We start from the raw sequence: 14,092 nt of genomic DNA, 5'->3' as shown, positions 1-14,092 counted from the left end.
GCACCAATCCCCACAGCATCAGACGCTAAGGCTGTGTGTGAGGGACACAGACCCTGGCTGTCAACCCTTGCGGGTCAGCTCCCAAGCCAGCATGCCTGAGCCTGAGCCGGCTATTGTCTCTTGGTGATTTGGTGTAGCCAGGCGTGGTCAAAATCCAGTTAATGGGGTTAAGGTGATCGGCACTTGTGCTGCTCAGACAACCTGGATTCCACAGCGCTCACACAGTGTGGATTTGCTTGCCCATCAGTGAATGCAGCAGATGGTGCACACTCAAACTCAGTTACGGCTACAGTTAACCAGGAATTCAATTACAGTTAACCAGGAATTCAATTACAGTTAACCAGGAATTCAACCCGCCAATTATCCTGTAAGTCCTTGACCTCTCGGATTCTGATGGACACACGGCTTATCCAGTGACAAATCCAGACTTAATTATGAAGGAGGTTTTGGTTATTTTACCATCAATGGAGTCAGTGATGGAGGACTGTATTCCGGTATGTTCCTCGAAGGAAAAAATGGAAATGCTACACGCTCTTTATCCAAATACATTACCTCCTCCTATGGATGCTACAAAATTGGATATTCCTATTGAACTGGGATCGTCTGGATGTTTGCCTCTGGAACATGTGATGAAGTTATCATTATGAGGGTGTTTGGTGATCATTTCTGTGACGTCACAGCTAAGGGAGATAACTATGTAGAAATTTAGGTATACCACTAGGGATAGCTATAACTTAGAAGAAACCTTTTAATCTCTTTCATTTTCTGTATCTGTGTCACCCACAGGAAACTGGCAACCATAATCCAGAGGCAGTTTTATTGATAATTACTAACAATATCCGTAATTGTTCCTTTTCAAGGATCACAATTATTAGTTTGACCATGAAATTTAAATTCTAGTACCATCATTTTGGCATAGTTTGAGACTAAAATTTGTAGTGATAATGATAAAATCATAGAGGTTGTCATCTCTGTTATTGCAATACTTGCTTGATAACAACTGTAGCATCTACACCAAAACATTGCATTTTTGTGCAATGGACACCTCCCTGGATACTCAGGAAAACATGATTTTCACCTGTCTGATTTGTTTGGATATAATCACCAAAGGTCCAAACTCACATTTAGATGAGAAAATGAATTTTCATCCCAGAAGTGAGATACACTGTGAGCTAATTCAATACTAATTTACATTCAGTCTCAGTTCTTCCACTTTTTCCTCCAACTACCCATTGCTCTTGCTCTTGTCCTGCAGGATGAGTGTCTGGAGGAGACCCAGTCTGTGGACAACAACGGTCTCGTAGAGTATACAGGACGACGCCGGAAACGTCTGTGTCTGGTCCTCGACTGTCTGATTCCTCACGACTTCAGTACCGTGACAGCAGACCTCATCAACCTCCAGCACTATGTCATTAAGGAAAAAAAGCTCTCTGAAAAGGAAGCCATTGTCATCTTCTACGACATAGTTCGTGTGGTTGACAGTCTTCATAAGGTCAGTTTGGACATGATTCACACAAACCAGGTTGCTGATTGGTCAGCTTACTATAGAATCGTGAAAGCCTTCATCATTGGCCATTTGTATTCCATACTGTCTTCCTCTCGTTTAGCTTTCTTGATAGGTCTAATTCCCTTTTGCACAGATTATATTTCTTGTCATATCTGTACCTGTGATGATGGGTTTGTCAAAGTGGTACATTTGTAAAACCTTCACAATAAAACCTACTAGTCTGAAACAATGTGAGTGACTTAAGTTTTACACCACTTTTAGCAAAATTCCACCAATATCACAGCGGAACACACCAGAAATGGGCTTCACTCCCATGTGGGGAATCAAACCCGAGTGACAAGCAAACTCGTTAACCACTAGGCTATTCCACTGACCCCAGAATCTGAAACAGACAGTTCACTTGATGTTATGGGTAACTTCTCACACTGAGGCTGCGTTGAGCCTGTTGTATTCTAGTCCTCCCACAGGGTTGAGCAAAGGCCTGCAACAATTCCACTCTAAGGTGAATATTATATCACAAATAGTGGGTAACGATTACAATCACAAATCAGCAGTAGATACATTATTTATTATATCACAAATAGTGGGTAACGATTACGATCACAAATCAGCAGTAGATACATTATTTATTATATCACAAATAGTGGGTAACGATTACGATCACAAATCAGCAGTAGATACATTATTTATTATATCACAAATAGTGGGTAACGATTACGATCACAAATCAGCAGTAGATACATTATTTATTATATCACAAATAGTGGGTAACGATTACGATCACAAATCAGCAGTAGATACATTATTTATTATATCACAAATAGTGGGTAACGATTACAATCACAAATCAGCAGTAGATACATTATTTATTATATCACAAATAGTGGGTAACGATTACAATCACAAATCAGCTGTAGATACATTATTTATTATATCACAAATAGTGGGTAACGATTACAATCACAAATCAGCAGTAGATACATTATTTATTATATCACAAATAGTGGGTAACGATTACAATCACAAATCAGCAGTAGATACATTATTTATTATATCACAAATAGTGGGTAACGATTACGATCACAAATCAGCAGTAGATACATTATTTATTATATCACAAATAGTGGGTAACGATTACGATCACAAATCAGCAGTAGATACATTATTTATTATATCACAAATAGTGGGTAACGATTACAATCACAAATCAGCAGTAGATACATTATTTATTATATCACAAATAGTGGGTAACGATTACAATCACAAATCAGCAGTAGATACATTATTTATTATTTTACATAAAGTATTTACAAGATCATTTTTCACCTGTTTTGACCCTATTGACTGTCACAACAATAACCAGTGACCACTTTACTGTCAAAGCATGTGTTGACTAAGTGGCTTGTATATATTCATTTTGCATAGACCTGTGAAGACCTGGGTTACAATTGGTCTTCAGTAACCCAGGCTTGTTATGAGAGGACACTAATGGGATCGGATGGTTAGTTTGGCTGAATTTGGTTGATACATGTCATTGTATCCTAATTTTGTAGTTCGATGCTCGTGCTGTTGATCACTGGAATGCCCTGTCCAGACTTGATTATTTACAGACGTCTGCCATATAACTCCAGTGTTGCTGAGTGTACATTAACAACCAACAAATCATTTTGCATATCTCACTTTGATATATGACACCCAAATACAAGCAATTCACCCCTCAAGAAGATTCATCAGGATTCTAAGAAGAGTGTACACCAGATTGAATTCATGATAGGATATGGTTTGATTCACCGAATACTTGAGTGAACGGTAACTGCGCTAGGTAGTAGGACGCTGACTGAAGCAGTGCATCATATATGTTGTTTCTGTGTAGTTTAACACTGCACACATGTTGTTTGTTGTTGTATGAAGTACCCCAGCTATATGCTGTTGAATGTTGTGGATTGCAGAAGAACATTGTCCATCGTGATCTGAAGCTAGGTAACATGATGCTCAACATGCGGACCCGCCGCATCACCATCACCAACTTCTGTCTCGGCAAACACCTGGTGTCAGAAAGTGATCTCCTGCGTGATCAACGAGGCAGCCCTGCCTACATTAGCCCTGATGTACTCAGTGGTATGTTGTGTTAAAAAGTATAGTGTGTCTTTTGTGAACAAACAGCTGGGTTATTATCATTTTAGCCCAGAGCATTGACTCTTTGCTTTAAAGGAACTTTATTCATGGGTCTGTTACTTAGTGTGCAGCCCATTTTGCTGAAGTATTGCTAAAACAACTTACTCACTCACTGTTACACATTTCCAGCATTAATGAGGACTGTCCATGTTGTCCTCTGTCACAAGTTTGTTTAGAAACCTGAGAACAATGAAGAAATGTTATAATCTTGTTAGTGTTATCCCGGTTATTCTACCAAACCTGTGCTAAATCAATTTTTAACAACAAACTTAACAAACATTTGGAACTTGCTATGAAATTGAAGTTGTAATCCGTCAGAGTGATAGGGAAAAGGGCAAGCTATGTTCTCTGTTTCTCCTTAGATTTTGAAAGAATTCACCTAATGAAGCCCTGTGTACCCTTGCAATCTGATCTGACTTTTACTGATGCATGTATTGTCTGTGACAACTGTTTTTCCTCCTTTCAGGCAAGCCCTACCTGGGCAAGCCAAGTGACATGTGGGCCCTGGGGGTAGTGCTGTTCACCATGTTGTACGGCCAGTTCCCATTCTACGACAGTCTGCCAACAGAACTCTTCAGGAAGATCAAGTCTGCAGAGTACAGCATCCCAAAGTGAGTCCCTGGACTGGTACTTATGAAGATCCAGTTAGAACTTATGACAGGTTATTGCAAACCTATACTTGTCATAAGAGGTGACTAACGTGATCAGGTAGTCAGGCAAGCTGAATTGGTTGACACACGTCATTGTATCCCAGTTGCATAGATCAGTGTTCTTTCTGTTTATTACTGTATTGTCCAGTCTATTTACAGACCACAGCAACAAAGCTAATTCTGTCTGAACCTAAAATAATTAAAAGCATTTTCGTCTTACCATGTATCATCAGGCAAATGACCCATGAAGGTCTGGGGTAGAATAAGCCTTCAGCAACCCATATGCATGCTTGCTATAAAAGACAACAATGCTTGTCATAAGAGGCTCACTGACCTGGTTGACACGTCATTGGTTCCCAACTGCGCAGATTGATGCTCATATTGCTGATCACTGAATTGTCTGATCCAAACTCGGATTATTCACAGACCGCCGCCATATAGCTGGAACATTGCTGTGTACGGCATAAAACTCGACTCACTCATTCACTCATCAGGCAACTTTTTATGTTTGCTGGAAATGTAATGTAAATATTCTTAAAACTGGACTTCCAACAAAGTTATGCCCCCTGATGTTGTGTTTGTTGCCAGTGATGGTCGTGTGAGCAAGGCCACAGTCCTTGTGATCCAGAGATTACTGGTGCTGGAACCGCAGACTCGGATGACCGCAGGACAAGTGCTGGATGACCTCGGGACAATCATTGCCACATGGTATGTACAGCTACATGACATACCTCTACTGTGCTCTTATCAGGGATGGCAACAGGTGAAAATCAGCCGGGGTCTGGGAGCTGAAACAATGTGTCTAAGAAGGTACAGTGAAATTCTGAAATTTGATAGCCCAGGAGACACAGATGTGGGTACTTAACGATGATAAGTGGGACTTAAACCTCCTAAATATTTTCTTCCCGGATTTAGACAAATCTAAAGATCGACTGATTTTCTTTTAAATCTGCAGATTCATGAACAATTGCCATCCTTGTGTTACTGGCAACATTCAATCCCTACCTGTACAATTATCATGATTAAATATCTAGTTGTAGAATTATCAATCCATTCTCAACAGTCGTAAGAACGTTCTTTTTATTTTAAAATGATAAAGTTCTGAATTAAAACGTTTGATGTGTAATGTTCATATATTGACGGCAGAGGTACAGATAAGCTTTTGGTCATTGAGTTATGTACTCAAGTGTGTTCATCCCAACTGGGTATCGTAATCTTCCTTGAGTAACCAAATATATTACTCTCACCTCACTCAAACTCAATTGAGTATTTTGCCCTTTGGAATTAATTTTGAAAATATAATGAAGTTTAAGTGTTAGTGCTTTTTATGTTTATTTGATCTGCAGTACAAAATGATAAGAAAGACTGCAAGTGCCAAATTCATATCCAGAAATAGCACTTCTCAGTATACTTCAGTTATGTTTCCTTATCCTGATTCATGCTTATTATGCTTGTCTTCTTCTGTGCAAAAGTATGCAAGAAAGGCAACTCATGGGTGAGTGTACTTTTACATCCTCTTCAAAGGGAACTACAAGGAATTAAAGTGTTCCTCTATAATTCACATACAAGACAAGCATAAACAACATGAGTCAGGATAAGTGTTAAATATCAATTTTACTTACATATTTTATCTATCCACCAGAGCGCAAGCAAAGATTTGACATTTTTGTGCTTTTTAAAATGCATTTATGTACTTACAAAACTTCAAGCTTTCGTGTACGCAATAAGCATAATGGGAATTGAGTTGTTTAATAAATATTTGCATAATTTACCTAGCTACGCAGCTTATCTGTACCTTTGGCAGGGATGGCAACAGATGAAATTGATTTCAGCAGAAAGTCTGAGGACTGCAACAAGTTACAATACATCAAGAGAAGTTATTGTGAAACTCGAAACTTTGAGAGCCCAAGAGACTTAGATGTGGGTACTTCCCCTTGATAAACAGGACCTCAACTTCCTAAATATTTTCTCCCCAGATTTAGACATATCTCAAGATCAATTGATTTGCATTTAAATCTGGGTATTTCAAGGAAACATGCCATCCCTGCTATGTATAGTGTCATGAAAGAATGTGAATTCTAAATGTTAAAAAAAGGGAGAAGATTTTAGCAAAATATGCTAGTTCAAAGACCGGCCCAAACCCTCAATCCTCCACCTCTGTAAATTACCCTGATCAAGATTGTCCTTTCTAGTACATGGACAGTCCTATCTACCTTGGATTCCTTATAAGCTCCAAGGGAATGGCTTAACCATGTGAGGCATTCGATCCTAGTCAGCGATTGTCAATGTGTTGAACACCCACTTATTTCACTTAATGATTTTTAAGGAGAGCCCTGTCTATCAGTGGACCAAATCAACAAGTACCAGAACACCCACCTTCCAAGCCGGACCACCCCCCTGCCCTACCTGTCATAACTCAACCTAGTGACCTCGAGGTCAAGCTGCATCAGCTACAGTCGGACTCCCAGAATGATGCCAAGGCTCAGAAGGTACACGTTGTAAGGAAGAGGCCGACCAATTCTCAGCCCTCAGTGAGGAGAATGAATGTTGATGCTATGCCTTTAACCGCAGATGAACTCCGTGCTCACCAACATCTTCTCCCAAAGTGATATATGTGTGTGGTTTATCTTCAAGGCACAGTTCCACAAAGCAGTCTTAGTACTAAGTTGAACATACTCCAACATTGGCTTACCATTGTCATTGTGCTGAGACCATTTTGTGGATCAGGGCCAAGTCTGTTGTGTCAGTAGCACACAGAAGACACTTGTTCAGGATCTTTTTTAATGCAGACATATGATGTGACATTCTGTTGTGTAACTCATCAATATTTACATCCATAAATAATCCTGATTTGGGGGGACATTTAAAATCCCAAAACTGCTACATGAAAGTAACGAAATCATCAATGTCACACAAACAAAGTGCTGAATTTCTGCATGAGATAATCATGGTCACTGTAAAGTAATGTGCATGATCAACAATCAGCAATATGATTTTTTTAGTCATGACATTTTCTGAAAAATACTTTTTGTACAGATGTATATAGTAAGTAAAAAATATATAATATACTGTGAACTATGTCAGTGTATTGTCATTTGTTGGCAGGCCAGTACATGATCTGGTCTGTGAACTGGAATATCTAGTTTACAGGACTACAGAAATTCAGAACAAAGATGCTTGTAAAACTAGAAGCAACTTCTGCACAGTGAGTTGGAGATTTAACCTGAAATGCTCTCTCCAAGCATAAAACAGCATAAAGCAAAGCATTAACAGTATTCAGGAATAGTGTCTGACCCTCTGACAAATCTGGCAGATTCACCAGTGGTCAGACAGAAATCACCAACCCGCCAGCCCTAGTGTCTGACTGAATATATCCCAAGAGAGTCAAAATGTCTTTGTGTGAAGTTGTTATTTGCGGCATGTGACGCTTGTTTGCTGTTTAGAAATCTTATGTTTGTTATCATATGTTAATAATTTCAATGCCAATTATAAGAAATGTCAATCTAAAATGTTTGTTTAACTTTATTCTGTGAGTCCTGTGAATTTTCAGTGGGTCAGACAGAAGTCTGAAACTTACAGGATCCAATGTCATGCTACTTTGAAACACCACCCTGAACACTGCATTAACATTTGAAATATTTTATTAACAGTAACTGCAATTGGAAAACAAATAGATTATCACTTTTTATGCAAAAAACAATACATCAAGGTATATATTTTGTAACTATTAAATCACAGGCTTTTGATTTGTTGAGAAAATTCAGCAAACAAGCAGTATCAATACTATTATGGTATAAAAACAGTGATGTTTGGGTAATAATAACCTGCCTAATAAATAGCAACTCTTTACTTACCCTAACCCTTCAAGATTAGGTTTCTTTATACAGTATGGTTATTTAAACAGAGTAAGATTCTTTGAACAGTGTGAGATATCAGGATATGTTGTTCCAACACCTTGTGCCTGAGCCGTGATGCATAGTCTTCGGATGATGGAAACACTGTGTTATTAATGCCAGACCACCAAAGAGATTGTCACATACACCATGGACAGCATCACTGAGTAAGTAGCCATTGAGGCACCACCTGAAACAAAAAACATCTAAAGTGATGAAGATAAGATACAAGAAAGGATGTGCAGTGTGCGAAATAGCTAACAGGCCTGCAAGCCTGTGGTAGTAAATATCCTGCCATGTCAATAAATCTCCAGTCACTAGCCCTGCTGGTTAGTGAACTTGATCATGATCATTTTGTCAATATATTACTCTCCCCAACTTTTTAAGCTGTAACACACTTTTAATTATGCAAGATTATGACTTGATAAAAATGATCATCATAGTTGCAGATTAATGGTGAAACCTGTGTGTACATTCTGATTTCAGACTATTGAATTATTGTTATGGGCAGGTAACTTTCAGAGGTCGCACGGCAGGGGGGAGGAGGGGGAGTGAGAGAGAATATCCAATATCCATGTCCTTGGCCTCAAGGCAGCAGAGGATAGAGGTAGGTCCAGAAAAAATGCTTTTTACAATTGATATATATTTTTAATCCTTCTTCCAATCAATTTTCAAGTATTTTCAATCATCAGAACACCCCTACAGTGGCGTATGAATAATAAAATATCAGGACAGCACCAACCAGTATATCACAATACACCTATGAAATGATATGTATTGTAATTTGGGGGTGTGTGTAGTAGAACCAGTACATGTATATTGAATAATAAAATATAATATATTAAATTTTGTGATTGCATCTGTGGTGTGATTACATCTATGACTCATTCACACTGAATATTTCCATTTTAATTAACTGACAAGACAGCATACTTTACATACAATGCATTTTAAAAAGTAAATACAATCCCTCAAAATCAGTTCTTGTTTGTTTGGTTCTTTAGTCAATATTCAATCTTCTTGTATCCTCACAGAGACCTTTGGTAATCAAGAGGGACCAAACAATTCGGTGCTTGATAACCAGCAACAATCCATATGGTCAGGGTGCGATGGCACTCAACAACTAACATATTCTGATCAGATTACCCATCTAATCAGTTTGGTCACTCTCACACTAGAAGGGCATGTTTGTAAGCTACTTACATCCCTAAACATCAGTCTGTACATAACAATGGTGAATAACGTACTTGTAAGTTCACAGCCGTCGAGATTCTGAATTACAGTTTCTACAGCAGTGATGGCAATGTTGAAGACAATTTGGGCAAATGTATTACATGTTGATGCTTCATTCTTCAGACATCTATGGTAGGCGTTCTGCTGCCTAGAACAGAGAGAACTGCATGTGACAGATATGAACTGCAAAGGCATGTCAAGCAGGGGCACTGAGGTTTGGTATCTCACCAGGAAATAGGAAATTAAACAAACAATGCTAGAAAATCCAGTTTACAATGGTGCTAATCACACATGGGTGAGAAACTGAAGGCAGGCAAGGCAATACCATTATTTTTCTAAATATCAAATGTAAGCTGAAAATGTTCAGTAATATTTGTGCACAAGGAAGAGTGAAAGAATAGCAACTGAGCAAGCTGTTAGAGGAGGTTTATTGATGGAATATTTGAAGCTGTGGAACCCTGTTCCTGTTACTGCTGTTGCTGTTGTTGCTGCTGCTGCTATGATCACTGTTGCTGCTACTATCAATGCTGCTTCTGCTGCCAGGTCTGAGCAAGTTTTCTGGTGGACTCATAAGATTAGCACACTGCATGGTGTTGGCTGTAAAAGGAAGCTCTCAAGTGTTCACGTTTCTTGTGAAAATTCAAGTGATTTAACTGGCGATAGACTCCGCAGACTTCAAGATTTTCTACTTTCAGTTTGGACACAAGACACTGCCTTAAAATGTTTACACTCAAGACAGAGGAAATGGACTTTATTTTCATTTCCTAATAGAGAGGTGCCTCGGGTGTTGCTGAGAAAACATAATTTACTGATCTAAGTTACTTACTAAAGCGCTTGTGTCATTTGATGTGCTGTTCACGATACTGGGTGGCGCTGTACAGGCTGCCATGTTACAATCACCCTCTGCCATTGGGATGATCCATACAGCCGCCACTGTAGATTAAGTACAGGACAATGTCACTCATGAACAATTGGGGTAATAAACCTGTCCATATTTTTTCTGGGGTTACCATCTTGAACAAATCCAAAATTTTCATTCCCACATAAAATAACACAAAGTTTCCTTGTCCCACACTTGTCCATTCTGTTGTGAAAATTTGTTAAAAGGGATATTGGTACTCTTGCACACCAATAAACAATATACTGTCAGCTTGACCTTTCTCCATCTACATTTCTTAAAAATTCCTTTTCGAAGCAAAGATATTCATGAGTGTATCCAGAGGGGGTGCAAGGGTGCACCTCCCCAGTCGTCTTTTGTCCTGAAATTTTGAAATGTGACTATTGAAACTCCTGTGAAAATTAAGAGTGCACCTCCCCTTTATCAAAACGCGGTATCTGCCCGTTATTTGCATAATCAGTGTTGGCTCAAGAGAGGGTTTTGGAGTGTTTTGACTCATCAAATTCATTGAGGAACCCCTCAATTTTACACCTGCCCATTTATTTAACATTGGAGGGGGTCCAGAAACATTATTTTCATCAATTTGGACCCACTGAAAATTTCACCCAAATCTAACACTGCATAATGAACTAATTCAATGAATATTACTCAGTGTTCCAGTGGTACGAACTTTATCTAAATTATAAAATTCCATAACATGATTATAAAATGGAACTTGGGACAAAGAACCCTCGAAGCCAACGCATTATGACAAATTCCCTTCTCAGAAACGGCACTGAAAATGATGTGTATTGACCTATTTATCAAACAAACCAAAAGGAGTAATAGTAGGCAGGTATATTATTGGGCATTTTTCTCTCATTTACAATCTGAAACCAATTCGTATAATTGGTTTCGCGTGTTCTCAATGTTCTCACCTATTCTGTAGACCTGTGTACTCAATTCGTATTATGAAATGAAAGTTGGTTAAACCAAGATTTATTATCTATAAAACACTTATTTTATTACTAACCAGTATACAGTCCAGCGTAATGTTGCACGTTGCAGATCGCCGCTATTTTTTGGATTCACGCATTCACGTCATTTACTTTTGGGGCCCTACTTTTGACTCGCATAAGATCAGAACAGACATTAGATTTACTTTTTAGCCGACAAATTAAACGTTCTACTATATAAGACGTGAGTATATATGATTAAGAAGTCAAATGATCAACTCTGATATCTTACCGCAGGCTACAATCACTGCTGTTATGAAGTTCATCATGTAATGGGCTGACGATACCAGTAGACATTCACAAACTGCCAAACTTCGCGCCGAATTCGTTTTGATTGAAACTCCGTTTGACGCTTGCTACCGGCATTACATTAATGTAATGGTAATTTTCTGGGACACAAACAGCGCTGTGAGGAGTTTGCATTTCAACGTCACAATCGTTTTTTCCGTCACGCACTTTCCTCGAAGTACCTTGCGGTAACCCACTAAACGCATGGGATTACAAGGATTTTTTACGGCTACACATAGATAGAAATATAACCCGTTATAGTTTGTGATCGAAAGCATTACGTGGATATTCCGCCAGGATTACAATATGGAAAACAGGAGAAAAAATGTAAGATAAAATATCATCACAAATGCAATTATCATTAAACGGAGCACGAGGGGGTCACACTTCATTTCATCCGAGTTTCAATTGCCAAACATTTAACAAACATTTCAGGTCTGGATAAAAGGGGAGGTGCGCACCGCTGCATACACACACACACACACACACACACACACACACACACACACACACACACACACACACTGGATCCGTCTATGCAATCGTTGAAATGAAACTAATCGAGGAAAATTGTGTTCGTTGATATGAACGAATCCTTGACCACGTTTGTCAAAAGTTAAACATCGGTAACCGTATCCGCAGTCAGCTAGCGACCAGGTGCAATAAGAGAATATAGTTTTACGCCGTTTTTATCAGTATGCCAGCATTGTCACTGTGGCGGACACCAGAAATGGGCTTTACACATTTGTTTCCACGTAGGGAATCGAACCCGTGAAGTCGACATGACAAGCGAATGCTTTATCACTAGGCTACCCCACCGCATCCAGTTACCTTACAGGAGGAAGACGTTAATAATCCCGAAACGAAACTGCATGATATTAATATTTGCTTCATCAACTTGCTTTTTGTAACTGTTGTCAATGTCGCGGTGTCACATATTTTGAGAGTGTCGTCTCTGTCAGCTTCCTATTTTACCAAATGAACAACCCGCCTTTCCCTGTTGGTTCCACCCCCGAATTTGCTTATGGCAGGGCTGAGACTGGTACCGTTTACCCGGGGCGTGTGGGTAATGGGTAAACGGGTCCGTTTTAAAGCCACAACCAGAGTTGTCTATTACGAAACCAGAAGCTGCAAGCCTGGTGCGTGTTGTTGGATTTAACAAACCAGCAATAAGCAACTTTCACTACCTTTTGAGGCGTGAAATTAAAAATGGATGAGACCGATCTGACGGTGGTCTGCAAGCCATGACATATTCATTCATATTCGAAGAAAGGTCAAAAGCAGGATGAGGTGATGATGATTTTTATGGAGAAACATGCACACTGTGAATTTCCGTTACGTGAAGGAAATGAAGTGCTTACTTTAAAAATTGATAGACCTCTAAAAATCTTTCGGTGTATGGTTTATCACATTTGCCTTGCAAAGTAAAGGGGGCGCTTTGACCGGTCTCCACTACCCCACACACTATCACCCTACCCTACCCAGATACCCGTTATGTTTATTCCTGACATCAAATGTGGCACTATGTTCTTTAGCTCGGGGGCTAATATATCGAGTTCTTCATATTGTATTCATATTCCAAAGAGGCGACAGTAAATATGCCTACAGCTTCAAAGGCAGTACCACCTTTAAATCATGAAAGGATAGCATATAACCTTGTTTAATCTCTTAGATGAACATAACGGGTCCGTGTTGTGACACGGGTACACGAGTGCAACACATTACCCACACGTCCCGGGTATACGGTACCAGTCCCAGCCCTATCACAAACAAATTCGGGGTGGAACCAACTGGGAAAGGCGTGTTGTTCACTTGGTAAAATGGGAAGCTGACAGAGAGGACACTCTCAAAATCTGTGACACAGAGAATAAGTAAATTTAGAGGCTTCTCGACATTGACAACAGTTACAAAAAGCAAGTTGATAAAGCAAATATTAATATTATGCAGTTTCTTTTCGGGATATCAACGTCTTCCTCCTTCAAGGTAACCGGATGAGGTGGGGTATAGCCTAGTGATAAAGCAGTCGCTTGTCATGCATCCTCGATATCTCCAGGGTCTACGTTCCGAAAAGTCTCCACTATACCCTGGACGCATCTACGGGTCGGCCCGATAATTTTATTACCTCCCTTTGCTGACTCCGCTTTCTCACAGTAGCCAATCAGAGTGGTCGCCGTTATAACCGAATTTGCCAGTGTCAACAAAGGTAGCTGTTGCAGCTGCGAAGGTTTGCTCGCCGTGCGACTCACAATTTGGGGAAATCATACATGCAACTTTATAGGTCCGAAACCTTTTATAAAACATATGCAAGAAACCCATCTAATACTTTCAGAGAACCTACGCATAGTTTGTTTGCCAAGTTTAATCGGTTAGAGAATTTAAAAAGCGAAAGTGAGTTGTGATTGGTTCGCTCAAATTCCCAGCGTAGACACCTGATTGGATAAAAAGCCAGCCAA

The 14,092-nt window shown here is 39.4% G+C and overlaps 2 protein-coding genes across 2 annotated transcripts in view; one reads left to right on the top strand and one right to left on the bottom strand.

Annotated features, from left to right (window-relative positions):
- The window catches only part of LOC137288075 (serine/threonine-protein kinase 40-like), a 30,860-nt gene extending 23,022 nt beyond the window's left edge, over positions 1-7,838 (top strand). The window contains exons 5-9 of the mRNA XM_067820450.1: positions 1,256-1,492; positions 3,457-3,625; positions 4,149-4,293; positions 4,921-5,040; positions 6,659-7,838. Of these exons, the coding sequence (XP_067676551.1) occupies positions 1,256-1,492; positions 3,457-3,625; positions 4,149-4,293; positions 4,921-5,040; positions 6,659-6,941 (954 nt within the window). The 3' untranslated portion in view covers positions 6,942-7,838. The remainder of the gene's footprint in view (positions 1-1,255; positions 1,493-3,456; positions 3,626-4,148; positions 4,294-4,920; positions 5,041-6,658) is intronic.
- Positions 7,839-8,338: 500 nt separating this feature from the next.
- Positions 8,339-11,620, bottom strand: LOC137287974 (uncharacterized). The gene is made up of 5 exons (XM_067820340.1): positions 11,584-11,620; positions 10,266-10,391; positions 9,916-10,003; positions 9,473-9,606; positions 8,339-8,415 (listed from the first exon to the last, which is right to left on the bottom strand). The coding sequence occupies exons 1-5, from the start codon at positions 11,618-11,620 to the stop codon at positions 8,339-8,341; spliced, it is 462 nt and encodes a 153-aa protein (XP_067676441.1).
- Between the last annotated feature and the right edge of the window lie 2,472 nt (positions 11,621-14,092).

Source organism: Haliotis asinina, chromosome 6 (genome assembly GCF_037392515.1).
Source record: "Haliotis asinina isolate JCU_RB_2024 chromosome 6, JCU_Hal_asi_v2, whole genome shotgun sequence".
Lineage (NCBI taxonomy): Eukaryota > Metazoa > Mollusca > Gastropoda > Lepetellida > Haliotidae > Haliotis > Haliotis asinina.
The sequence above is the reverse complement of the archived record's forward strand: the minus strand, read 5'-3'. Positions and strand labels throughout refer to the sequence as shown.